This window comes from Nasonia vitripennis, chromosome 2, assembly GCF_009193385.2.
Source record: "Nasonia vitripennis strain AsymCx chromosome 2, Nvit_psr_1.1, whole genome shotgun sequence".
In the NCBI taxonomy this organism is placed as follows: Eukaryota; Metazoa; Arthropoda; class Insecta; order Hymenoptera; family Pteromalidae; genus Nasonia; species Nasonia vitripennis.
This window is the reverse complement of record NC_045758.1, coordinates 25,171,931-25,185,349: the sequence shown is the minus strand read 5'-3', so window position 1 is coordinate 25,185,349 and position 13,419 is coordinate 25,171,931. Positions and strand designations below refer to the sequence as shown.

The 13,419-nt window shown below is 42.0% G+C and overlaps 4 protein-coding genes across 4 annotated transcripts; 3 read left to right on the top strand and 1 right to left on the bottom strand.

Moving 5' to 3' along the window:
* The first annotated feature begins 563 nt into the window (after positions 1–563).
* Positions 564–2,702, top strand: LOC100122515. The gene is made up of 4 exons (XM_001607307.6): positions 564–748; positions 1,649–1,782; positions 1,872–2,054; positions 2,133–2,702. Exons 1-4 carry the CDS (start codon positions 661–663, stop codon positions 2,211–2,213), a joined length of 486 nt encoding a protein of 161 aa, XP_001607357.1. The 5' UTR covers positions 564–660; the 3' UTR covers positions 2,214–2,702.
* Positions 2,703–3,181: 479 nt separating this feature from the next.
* LOC100122530 (mediator of RNA polymerase II transcription subunit 30) lies at positions 3,182–4,951 on the top strand. Its single transcript, XM_008219591.4, has 5 exons — positions 3,182–3,421; positions 3,649–3,785; positions 3,851–4,219; positions 4,315–4,571; positions 4,758–4,951. Exons 2-5 carry the CDS (start codon positions 3,671–3,673, stop codon positions 4,854–4,856), a joined length of 840 nt encoding a protein of 279 aa, XP_008217813.1. The 5' UTR covers positions 3,182–3,421; positions 3,649–3,670; the 3' UTR covers positions 4,857–4,951.
* Positions 4,952–4,966: 15 nt separating this feature from the next.
* Gemin7 (gem (nuclear organelle) associated protein 7) lies at positions 4,967–5,459 on the bottom strand. Its single transcript, NM_001134448.1, has 2 exons — positions 5,297–5,459; positions 4,967–5,142 (listed from the first exon to the last, which is right to left on the bottom strand). Exons 1-2 carry the CDS (start codon positions 5,457–5,459, stop codon positions 4,967–4,969), a joined length of 339 nt encoding a protein of 112 aa, NP_001127920.1.
* Positions 5,460–5,678: 219 nt separating this feature from the next.
* LOC100679232 (salivary glue protein Sgs-3-like) lies at positions 5,679–7,943 on the top strand. The gene is made up of 2 exons (XM_016983103.2): positions 5,679–6,944; positions 7,027–7,943. Exons 1-2 carry the CDS (start codon positions 6,909–6,911, stop codon positions 7,822–7,824), a joined length of 834 nt encoding a protein of 277 aa, XP_016838592.1. The 5' UTR covers positions 5,679–6,908; the 3' UTR covers positions 7,825–7,943.
* The last annotated feature ends 5,476 nt before the right edge of the window (positions 7,944–13,419 follow it).

The following is a 13,419-nucleotide window of genomic DNA, read 5'->3' as shown; positions in this document are numbered from 1 at the left end:
ATCATCGCGCACACAGTACTTACACACCCGACTCGCAACATAACGCGCCAACTTGTCACATAACTTACGCAAAGTACCGGCGCGCACCAATTCCAACCTTAATTCGTTCTCAGCGACAAATCACGCGGCTAATTAAAGCACACGCGAGAACTGCTCCCCGTCTCTGGAAAACCGTCGAAAAATTATACCCGCCAATTTACATCCTCCCCGAAATCGGCTCGGCGAAACCGGGTATTATGCGCTTGTCGGTCATCGCCGAAAACAACCTCCCTCGAGTCGAGACGAACCAGGCCTGCGCTCATGTGTGTAATAACGTCGAGGATATCGGAGAGAAGAGAGACGAGGGAGAGAGAGAGAAAAAAGAAGAGTCTCTCTCAAATGTCTTTTTGCCGAAACATTAACGGAACTCCGGGGGTACATTATACGCACCGGCAGCGGCAGTCCCTCCTACTCTCCTCTCTCTCTCTCTCTCTCTCTCTCTCTCTCTCTCTCTCTCTCTCTCTCTCTGATGCGCGAAAGAGAAAGAAAGAGCGCGCGCGAGTGAGAGAGAGAGAGAGAGAGAGAGAGAGAGAGAGAGGGCGAAAAAAGGGAGAGACGGTATAAAGCTGAAAGTGCGCCGGTCCAGCGGCCCAGTACGAAGGCATCCCGCGGACAGGAGAGATGCGATCCGGCGGCATGCTGCGTGTGATGGCGTTCTCATCACCACTTTTCGCTAGTACTCTTCTTCTGCTCCTTCTCGCCCATGCCAGTGAGTTTTGGATGCTGCTATGCACCGACTGGATTCGTTCGGTTTTGCTTTCTAATGCTGCGGGGTGTGCTCCTTTGGATTGTGGAGATGCTTTTTAAACGCGTGTTTTGTGATGATTTCTTTATTTTTTCCTTTTTTTATTGTTATTCGTGCAAGGCTTGAGACAAGTGCTGCCTGTACGGTATTGAGTTTGCAGTGTCTGTGAATTGTGGGCGTTCGGAAGTGAATGTAGGTCGAGATGCCGGTTAAATAGGCCATCGGAACGGCTTGGCTTGTGAACGAGATTTGTACATCCGCGATAGCGGAGCGAAACGATGGACGCGATTTTGATATTTTCGCGTTAGTGAATTTGTGCGATAAGTAACTGTTTAACTTCAGTGCGATGAATGAGATTCTCGGTTTATCGCTGAACGCAAAATTTTATTCAAATGGATTCATTATGATGTCACAGTAATCATGATTCTATGAATGATATCACCTCTGTGTAATTTTTCGAGATTTGTCATGCGTTATTGTTTGTACTCGAAACGTGGCATTTATGAAATTTATATTTCAGAAGTAGTATCTAACGTGAGGTATCTCTTATCGTTTACTTAATACTTTCTGCTGAACAGTGAAAATAACTTATGTAAACATCCTCGATGATTTAATGATTAATAACGAGAGGTCAATAACAATGCATTGAAAATTACAATGCGTACACTCGCTTAATTGGTCAAAATAGTCATAGAATAATGCATACGAATGCGTAAGAAATTTTGAAAAAAAAAAATTATAAAATACAATAGCAGCATTTTAAATCTCAATACTAAATTCTTACAACTGAATAAAATAAGTTTGAATTCGCAGCTACTGAAACTTATAAAGCATAAAAGTAGTAACACATTAATCTTCTTCCAGACGCTCTACCACTGCAATATTTACCAGAAATTCCTGGCTATATTCCTGTGTACATAAGGCATGGCGACCAGCCCTTAGAAGAAATTAATCCAGCTTTAGCCGAAGCTTTCCACGAATCTTCTGGCATATTAAAGGTAAACAAATTTCCTGAAAACTCCCCTTCCTATATCTAATCCTCTATTTTTCAGACTTGTAACTTGAATTTCTTTCTCTGTTTGTGCAGAATATTCGGGATGACTTGAACGATAGAAACGACGTCTCGTTGCATTCCAATGAAGAAAATTCATCTCGTGAGAACGCCAATCCACCGATGCCGCCGAAACAATTAATTTACGATTTCCCTCAAGAGAAGAGCAATTTTCCACCAAAAGACAAACCCACTGAAAAAGAATCCGTTGTTATGAAGGTGAAGAATTAATAATAGTTTGAATATAGTTTTATATCTTGTTCTTTACAACAAACGCGTCTTTTGCATTTGTTTCAGCTCGCCAAAACTTCGCCACTGGACAAAATCGACATCAAGAAACTCACGCAAGAGATCAAAGAAAAGAAAGAAAATAAATGAGTTTTATGAATACTAGTCAAAATGTTGTAGTTTCTGAATGTTCTGATATTTTCCAATGTCTATACGTATAAAATCTCGGAAAAAAACTTGCAATTATCTGCGAGTAATTATATATACGAAAGTTATAGCCCATTATACAGTGCTTTATATAGAGAGGTACATTAATACTAAATTAAAATTGTGCTCACAGACTAAACGGCAATAAATTTAGAAGATGTACAAAAAAAGTTAATGGCTAGGACACGTTAGGATATAATCGACTACTTATACGACTCCAGCTTTGCAGCTTCGGGAATGTTTCAGTTTTTACTTAACAGAAGAATAAGTATTCGTCTCTCTGCAAGCATCAAATGTTTTATAAATACCAACGATACATATAATTTAGTACAAAAGTTTTTATTATATTCATCAAGTATGTAATGAATTAATTGATTTGAATGTGAATATTTTGTAACTGATTTTATATATAGTAAAGCAATTCTAAAAGAATTATTTTGATTTTTTATTGTTAACACTATTATAAAATTTAAAATATTTTATCTATGGCCGAAAATCGTTTTTATCATCCAATTCTTCATCATTGGATGTTAACTATCCAGCGCGCTTAATTTATTATTCTTTTTATAAAAACATGAACATCACACTGTAATACAACATATTTGATTCATTTCGATTTTTAAAATATTCAAATCGTATCTTATTACACAAGTCAAATATTAAATAAATATCAAAGCGTTTCAAATATAGGCGTCATTGAAACCATCAGCTTCACGTACAATATCCGATCATTACTTTTTTATAAAGATCGCTTTTTAACTCGCATTTGTATAAAGAAAAGAAGAGAGGTAAAGTAAATTAGATTCAAATAGTTATTCTTCAACACATTTTGAAAATTTATTGCCATCGAATGTTACAACTGTTATCGATTGTAGATTTGAAATGACGAGTTTCTACTTTACCAGTGTTTTTTACCTCGGCCACTGACGCCAACGTGTGGCGACAATCGGAGACTCGAAAGTTACCAAAACACCGACTCAACACCGCTACGTCAAATATAACCTCAAATTTCATTACTGACAGTGGTCAGTAGAATAGTTTGTAATTTAAAGAGAGATTCCATAAAAACTACCTAAAATGTAAATAAACTCGAAGTTTAGATACTTATTAAAGTGGGGGATTGAGGCGTAGCACAGGAAAATTCAATTTTAGTAAGTAAATCGTGCATATTAATCTGTTATACTCACAAAATGATCTGTCCTCTAATGATTTTGTAGCCTGCCTAAGTTATTGATTTTTCTGCTTTTTACGTAAATTTACTTAAAAAGAATACTTGAATTTAATTTGAAATATAGCTTCAGCTCTACATTAATAAAACTTGTCAAACAGTTTAATTTTTATACATGAATTTTTTAATCATAAAACATATCATTCGCAGATTTTCCAATTACTGTCTCGAAATGGCTGGGCAACAGCATCCTTTCCCCACGGGCTTCCCAAATGCCCAGCAAAACACAATGCGTAATCAATTTGGTGGAGGACAAATGGTTTCTGGTTTAATGGGTCCTCAGCAAGGTGATATCAAAGTATACACTTTTGCTTTTCTCATAAAAAGAAAAACTAATGATAAATATTTGCAGGTATGGTGAGTCCTCAACAGTTTGGAGGCGGAGTAGGAGCAGGAGTGAGTCCAAATGCATTAGGCATGCTAAATGCTCAGCAAGTTATGGCTCAACAGCAACCTATGCAGCAGCAAATGCAGCATCAGCAACAAATGCACTTGCAACAGCAGCAGCAGGCTGCATTAGCACAACAAAATAATCAGGTGGTTGGTACGCCCACCACACCTCAAATACCAGTTCCTCAGTCTCAGCCTCCTGCTCCAAGGCCGCCCACCAGAGATTTGAACACAGCCAGTCTATGTAAACTGGGACAAGAAACAGTGCAGGAGATTGTTTCCAGAATGCAGGAGCTCTTTCAAACATTGAAAGTCATTCAGCCTCCTAATGGTTTGTCAATTTTTTGTGAAACTCTAACTGTGATCTCGTGTGTTAATACTAGTCACATATTGAGCTAGATCTAATCCTTCATCAAATTATTTCAGGCACATCTCAAGGGCAAAATCTATCTAATGATAAGAAATTAAAAGTCCAAGAACAACTAAAGACCACAACTGTACTTTTCAAGCGTTTAAGGGTCATATATGAAAAATGCAATGAGAATTGTCAACTTCAAGGCATGGAGTACACTCATATTGAAAGTTTGATTCCTATTAAAGAAGAGTGGGATATGAAGTCCGATGAGAAAAAGGCCTCTGAAGCCTACAGACTTGCTTGTGAGGAGCATAAAGAGGCAATGGAGGTATGTACTTTTTATAGTTTATTTAATGCATGCAACTTTAATTAAAATACCAGCACAGAACTTCTAGTTGAAAGTTGCAAAATTTATTAATCTAGTTTAGCCAACATTTACGTACAATTCATTCTGTAAACCTTATAAGTAAAAATATTTTATACAACTTATACATGAATATATTTCTTATTGCAGCAACTTGTTCTTAAAAACAGACAGCTGAAAGAAATCATCGATCATCTAAGACGTATTATTTCAGAAATCAATACAATGATGAGTATGCGTCGCTCTTAACCAGACCAAATGTAAATAAAATTCTTATTTTAGTTATAATACGTTATGTAATAAAATTTTTACACGATTCTCATAAAGTTATTCAATTGAAAAAAGTACAAATCTATTATTCACACTTTTTCCATTTCTAAAAGGATAACATCATTGGTTCTCAGTACAGCCTCTGGAATTGTACCTAATGGGGTGGTCAAGTTTCTGACATATAGTTCCAAAAAATCGATATCACAGCCTCGGAATTCAGCAGTGACGCTAGTATTCTCATATAGGTGAAACTTTGCTGGCTTACCTGCAATAACATTTATTGATTTGTATTTCTTTTAGGTTAATCGTATTCGTTTGTAAAAACTGTTTTGTTTTCATCGCAATGTGCGATTGGAAAATTGAACAGAATCAATTTACAACAAAAAGAAACGTCAAGATATTAACAAAATGATGCTTACCCACAATGCCGGTAATTACACGCAGGAACCTTTCTCGTAAAAAAGCTCGCGCCTCCTGCTTGTCGGGGGTTGCAAATTCGTTGGCAGCAGCTTCTGCAACTGATCTCAGTTCTTCCTTTACTTCATCATTGGCAGACGAGGAACTTGAATTAGAGTTAGGCATTTTGAAGTCTTCTGATGTCAAAGATGCAAGTGCTATCTGAAAATAACAACAAATCGCCGGCGTGGTCTGCGCCGTGCGCGTTCCGCACGCCAGTGATCGCGTTCGTCTGCTGTTGCAGATGGCGCTGCAATCGTTTTGCGCGCGAAATTTAAAATTCATGAACAAAATTATTCGCGATAGGTATTTACTGATTGAATTGAATGCTTTACGAGAGTCGATTGTTAAGAATAAATCACTAATTCATATTCACGTTTTGTGATTTGTTATTAGTGCAGTAATATCTAATAAGCAACTTTTTAGACAATTTTGAAACTTTTCAAATTATTAAATTGTTTACCCTTAACGGTTAACGGAAAAAGTATTTATCTAAAAGTAATTTGCTTACTTACTCATAAAAAAGTTGAAAATTGTTACTTTGTAACGATCTCATTTCACCGCAACAATATAACTTTAATGTAATATAGATGACCAACATCAACGCGTGGACTACTTTAGAAAAAGAAAAGTAACGCGTGCGCACGTAACTACTGCGACAAATAAGGAAATTTTAATAAATTTATCTTGAGCTATGGTGAATATTTTATCAAGTGCTTACACTTTCTACAAACCTTTTTTTGAACGATGGGGGCAGACGAAGCCCGCATGTTTCGCTCCTTCTCAAAGTGTTCCGCGTTATTTTCTCTAGTTTCTCAGCGCACCTGACAGAGTTAAAATGTCGGCAACCAAAACCTTGTCGAGTTTTTTGTTCCTTGCGCTCGTTTTGTCGCACCAGTTGAGTGAGTATTTCAGTTTGTTTATTTGTTAATCAGATTTGTATAGTATTATATTTCAGGTGAATATACTGTGAAATAGCTTTGAGTTTTACGTATATGTTTGTAAAATCATGCAAAATATTATCTTTCCGAAACACTCTTAATTATGTAATACAATATTTCTTCCAAAGCCAACTTCGTCGACGCAGTGCCGACGTCAAACCATCCCAAGAAACTCTCCACCACTCTCCAGCCGCCGAACAAATCCAGCTACAGAAACGCTCGGTTCCTTGGAAAATTCTCCTTCCTAGCAGGACTGGGACTACCCGACACAGTTCCACTGCCCATAAAACGCGAAGATCTTCTCTACGAAAGAGTACCAACGCGATTCTCGGCGAGTTACAACTTTCCACCGGTGCGTTGGGGTCCGTACTTCGCCGCCGTATACGAACCCACGCCGATCTTCTTCCGCAATCCCTTGAGCTACATCGCTGCCGCCCTGAATCCCTTCAATTGGTTCGCTGGTACCGGAACCACGAGTAGCACCGGCAGACCCGAGACTACCACTTCTGTGCTGTCCACGAGTCTGCCTATAGCCGTGAGTAGTCAGCAGGACGGCGACGTCGTGGTGCTTCTTCAAGAACCGGATAACGAGATACCGAACGAGGATCGGATTTTGAGCAGCGATAAGGTGGAGATGCAAACGGAGAAGCAGGACTTTCACACCGACAAGGTACATAGATAAATGTGATGGATTTTATTTATTAGTGTATTAAATTGTATGCACTGGTCTCACGCGTTAACGTTTATTTCAGACCACGAAAATCATGAGCACCGATGGTCCCGAAACAACCTCTACGTTCGGTGACGTGTCTACGATAATAGCCGACAACGAGGACACGAGTATGGATGATCTGACGGCCGAAGAAACTACGCTCAAACTAAACCGCGGTATTAATCAACGAATCAGTGACGAGAGCCGCCAAACTCATGAAAAAAGGCCTCATAGAAAAAGACCACACACGACTCACAAAGCCACACGTCCGACTACAAAACAGGCAACAACTGCATCGACCAGAGCTACTACTACCACTACGACTACGACCACGACCGAAACAAGTGGAGAGGCAGAAGATGTGACCGACGAGACCTTTTTTCCACCGGAGATCACGGAAAGCCCGATGACGACCGAAGCTAACGAAAACGTCACCGAAACACTTCCTCCGCCAACTAGTTCACCGACCAGTCCGCCAACCAGTACCACCAAACCAAGTCAACCAAGCTTCTATCCAGGCTACTATTACGGCGGACAGCCACAGGACATTTCGAATGTCCAGTTCACGACCCAACAGCCCGACATCATCACCAACGCAGTTCCAGCGAGACTTCAGGGATTCAACAGTGGCAATCCATCCCGCCAGCAGTTCCAGCCCAACTACGACAATTACGATCAGTCGCAGTCACAGTCGCTCTTCGACTACTACAGCCGCTACGACCAGAATCCCGCGGAGAGCAAAGATTTCTTCGGCAAACCTCTGGATTTCCTGAACAACGGCATCAATACCATCGATCAGCTGAACGGCTTCAAGCCCAGCTTTCCGTATTACCACTAGTGTTGAGATTAGTATTTGTACATTTCCTAATAAAAGGGAACGAATTCTCACCTTATAATATTATCGACTTAAAAGCATACGTTTTGTATATTTCAATAAAAAGGTACCAGTAGGCTGCACATGCGTGTTCTTCGTCGAAAAACCTAACGCACATCATGATCGTTATATATATTTGAACAATTGTGTCCCAACGATTGCACAGTTGCCGAGCAGCTCGCTCCCGATAAAAAGCAAACAAGCATATCATCCTACAGCGTCGACTCGTTAATCACAATACACAGCATATCGAAACGCACGCGTGGCTGCCGAGAGAGGAGAAGACAGCTCTCGAGAGTGCGCATACTTAACGATTATTCCTCGCGCCTCCACTCGCGCGATCGTTTTTTCTCTTCTTCTTCTTTTTCCTCTCGCTCTGCACTAGGTGCGCACAGCAGACACTAGTCGCCATACCCCGACGCAGAAATAAACGACGAGAGTGAGCATCGCCGTCGTCGGGAGGAGAAGGAAGAAAAAAGCCGCGGTGAGACGTATTTTTGGAGAAGATCGGCAGCCGAGTCGCTAGAAACTATTTCGGGAGCACGAGCTCTCTCTCTCTCTCTCTCTCTCTCTCGGCATTGTGCGCGCGCGGAATGCTCGCGGTCTTTCTCCTCAGCTCTACATCGCCGGTACTTATACTCTCTCTTGCGCGCGCGTACTTCAAAGCGGGCCATCTTTCACGCGGACTGTTGCTTCTGCATAGGAGTCGCGCGAGTTCCATTCGCGAAGCGTGTATGGTTTTCGGAGAAACGAGTCGATCTTTGTGATTTATCTACAATGTTGGGGTTGAGACGACAGTCTCGGGTAATGGCGGGGTTAATGACGCGGGGATTATTGTAGGCAAAGAAATCGGTTGGATTAATTCTACGCGATTGATTAATCGATCGTTAATCAAACTGCGTATTGACGAGTGTCTACGGCGATGCATCGCGTGAACGAGTTATTTAGCACAGCAGATCTCAGGATTTTTCCAGAAAGCTTCGCGATCTCGAAAATCGGATTAGACCTAGAAGCAGAGCTGCAGAAACTCTAAGCGAGTCTCGAAGCGGGTCCTTTTAAATCTAAATATACGTCTCTCTCTCTCTCTCTCTCTCTCTCTCTCTCTCTCTCGCGGGTGCGCATCAGGGCGTCAGGGTTGAACGGCCTGAGATTTCCGGTTCCTCGCGCTCTTTTTCCTCGTCTCTCCCATATACTCGCTCTCGTCGTTTTGTCACATCGTCGCTAGCTTTTTCGTGGTCGAGCTCTCCCTTCTTCCTTCCTTCCTTCCGTGCCATTCACTTCGGGGTTTACTGCAGCAGTGGCCTCAGACTCTGGAAACCCAATAGCCCTGTATCCTCTAGGATGCTTCAGGACTATTTCCTGTGTACGACGATATCGGCCGCAGTGGTTATATGTGTGTACGACGTTCTCTCTCTCTCTCTCTCTCTCTCTCTCTCTCTCTCTCTCGCACTCGTCGAGTCGAGCCGGATGAGAAACCGCAACTCTCGCGCCCTCGAGGCAAGGCGACGCATACACGGACGCGTGGATGGGTATATTATTATGCAGGAAAACGTATGGACACGTATCCTATATGTATGTATAGTGTGACGTAGCTTTTATTGCCGAGACGACGGCGGCGCTTCTCGTGTTTCGCGCGGCTACTGCTACTGTCGCTTTCTTGGCGCTCTTTCTGGGGTAATGAGTGTTATCGCGCGTTCGATTTTTCAGGTGTCGAGCTGTCGATTTTTCCGCGTGAACTGTGTCAGTAGAGAAATTTCAGAGCCGATTTTTTAAAAAGTGATGCTAGACAAGAACGATATTATAAGCAACGTCCACGAGCGAAATCACACGGTGCGGTTTCTATAAACGAAGCGAAACTCGGTCGCATTGTTCAACAGGTATACAATATACGAGCGTGGATTATCCATATGTATGTGTACCTGGTCGGTCTGGAGCCGGTATTATACAGGCTATGCGTAATTAGTCGCCGGCACGATATACGGCTGTTTTGCCTCTCTTTTGATGTTTCGCATGCGGGGAAGGGACTGTTAGTGCTGTCAATCAGCTTATACTGCTAGCTCGAGAGTGTACTTCGCACGAGTGTGCAGCAAAGACGCACTGCACGCTGCTTTCTTTTTGTTACGTTTTTGCTTCCAAGTTCACTGATGCGAAAGGGAATTGCTATTTATATATTCGAATTGGATTTATAGTCAGGGAGTAAAAGAGAAGCGTTATGGATAAACAGGGGAATTCGATTGACCTGTGGATGAGGAAATTTGAATTTACTGTATAAAAAGTGTGATGAGGTTGAACGATCAATGCCTGAGTAATATTTTTAGATTTTTAATTTCATAAACACTAGTTTGAAACGTGATTAAATTAACTAATTGTCCATTTACAAAACTATAGCGAGTTCTTAAACAGGCGTTAGTTGAAAAAAATATAGTTACAAAACAGGAAAAAAAACATTCAAGGTCAACGAAAAAAATACGCTTAAGCGCGACAGTAGTTCATGGGGTGGTGCGGTAGTTTAAGATCCGCGAACCGGTTAACCCTACAGCTACCCTGATACAGTGCCACTCAGGGCTGCAGCAAGCCGGTGTTACGAGCGCATACCGGGTTCTACTTCTCAAATGTAGAATGCTCTTTGAATTCAGTGTCTTTTCTGTTTTAGTGAAATTTATATTTAAAAAATTGCTTAACATACTCTGCAAGTAACACAATAATTTTCATTCACAAATTTTCTCATAAAATAAAAATAAAAGTGAAAAATTGTTCCAAAATAATTCTGCTGTATGTAAGAATGCTGTACAAGTGAAGTACATCAGCATAAAGATAATGCATTCGATACAAAATGAAATATTTAACTCCTGTCTCTTTTGACAAAGTATATTGTGCGTCCAGAAAAAAATCAATCCTCAATTTTCGTAAGCTACAGAATTCTCAGTAAAATGAAGCCAAATCAATTTCTACGGATCATATCCAACCGAAACGCATGTCCCACATATAGTCGAGCTCCACAATTCCATCGGCACGAAACTGCAGTATAGCGAGTCTTCGCAGCGGCCGTACACACAGAGCAAAGGGCCCATCGGACGGTTCGGCCCTGTTCGCGCGCCGAGACCCCATAGGTTCGTGGCACGCGCACCGTTGCCAGCTGCCCCACAGCTGTCTCTTCATGCAGAGCCGAGAGCTGCCCTCGGAGACAGAAGCTCGGAGAAAGAGAGAGAGAGAGAGAGAGAGAGAAATGCACGCACGTGCACACGCGCCTCGTTTCTCGTCTCTCTACACGATCGTCTACAGCGCGGGCTGTACCGCGCGGTATAAAAATATGCGCGCGAGTTGCAGTGCGGCCCTTTGAGGCCCTTTGCGACAATAATACGGTATTTCATACACGTTTTATACACCGCTCGCGATGCAGATCGCGGCCGGGTATGTGAACTTCATCCTTGGGAGGGATGGGTTTTTGGATTCCTATAGGAGGTTTCAGGATCCGGGAGAGCTGCTTTTTTTCTGGGGGAGGCTTCGAGACGCCTTGTAATAGGAGAAGTGTTATACGCACGTGTTAGCGTTTGTGTATTATATTTGATATTCAACGCTGACTTATACACTAATATTCTAATAGACTGAAAAGCATAGGCTCGCTCTCTGAATTATTGAAAATCGTTGGGAAATTGGCATACACGCCTTTGAAAAACCGCTGCACTCTATCAACACGTGTCCATCTGCTCGTCGATAATTTCAGAAAGTGTGTAGTATAAGTACACGTGAATAATAACACACATACGAGTCAGTCTGGCTTTCCGCGAAAACGCAAATTTTTTACGCGTTACACACGATATTCCCCCGCGCGCTCGTGCACTCCGCACCGACAATAACATATTGTAATGCGCTCGTATCGTCGGCTTGTATGCACCGTCTGTCCGCGACACACTTACATACTCTGCGGTCTCTCGTATGCACGTACGAGCAAACTACTGCCCTTCGCAGTGCGTATTCGTGTGCGTTTGCCCTTGCGCGCATTCTTTTTTTCGAATAAGCGCGGCGGCGGCTGCGTTTTTCTGAATCGTATATATATAGTGTGCACTGCAGGCGCGTGTAACGGAAAATCCGACCGGCTGTGCAGACCGATGCGTGTGTTCGACATCCGGAAAACTTTTTTGCTCTTTCTTTGCTGTGTGTGTGTGTGTGTGTGTGTGTGTATGTAGAGGGTGCCCTTTTTTACGGATGTTCTCGGGGGCGTTGCGGCGTGTTTGGGAATCGTTTGTTTTCTTGATTTTCCTCGCTTCGGGGTTTGTGCTGGGGAAGGAATTTTATATTTTGTTTTTGGGGAATTTTTTCGAATCGCTGTGGATTCATTATTTTGAGGATAACAGTGAGCAAATGTTTCGCGGCAATTTTCGCCATTCTCTATATTGATATGTACATATTTGCCCGGGACTCGCACGCAAATCAATGGCATTGATTAAATATATATTTACGAGTTTCGCGCGCGTCAGAAAATATGCCGGGTATGTAACTTGTATTATTAACTTCGTTCGTAAATAAATAATCGGCTCTGCGTACACAATATACGAACAACAATATCAATTCAAGCTCCTTCCATAAATCAAACAAAAAATCAGCTATAGACGTCAACAGCGAAACATCATAATCCGAACGATTACTCTCGGCAGAAAGATCTCATCTCGAGATCGATCTTCCAAACCGATCTCCCGATGCATCAAGCCGAGGCGTTAATACAGTCAAAAGTATTTCATTTTCGAAAATCATGCAACTGCCCAATACAATTAAGTACAAAGCGCTGCATAAAGAAGCGAACGGAAAAAGGTACACAAGCAGCGCAAGAAACGTTAAAATGTGCAGCGCGAGAGAGAGAGAGAGAGAGAGAGAGAGAGAGAGAGAGAGAGAGAGAGAGAGAGAGAGAGAGCAACAGAGCAGCGGCGCGCGTCCAGGTTGCTGAACATCTGCCGCGGCGGCGGCCAACGATAATACATAATTCGAACAGCTGATGCTCCTTTATAAGAGAAGGAGACCACCACCTCCCGTCGATGAGTTTGTATACCTATATACGTGTGAGCACACGCGCCGAGAGGATCTCCTTGGTCTGTTCTTCCCGTTTATTACAATATTATACTCTCGTCTCCCCTTTTTCTCGTTCCCGATGTGCATCAGTAGAAAGTGATCCCGAGGAGGAAACTCGGATGTGTGTACCTATTTAAAGGGATGGATCCTCATCGGTCGCTGATGGTTTTATTTTCGGAAATCGGCCGACGCGCTGGTAATTGTGTAATTTTTCTTGAACCTTGTGTCTTTTATTTTACTACGGGGCGACACCGCGGCGAGGGAGGAACAGAAAAAAAACTTTTAACTCTTGAAAATATAAGCCATTTAATCACCTCGGAAAGCGAGGCGTCACTCTCGCTCTCGACTGAAGTCACACACACGCTTGAGAGCTAGTCTTTAGCCCAATTTGACGAAGCAAAGATAGACCAGTTGTAAAATGCCGTAAAATTTCTGACGCTCGACTTCGCCGCGAAAATATAAAAAATCGTTCGTAAATTTATTAATAGCGGCATC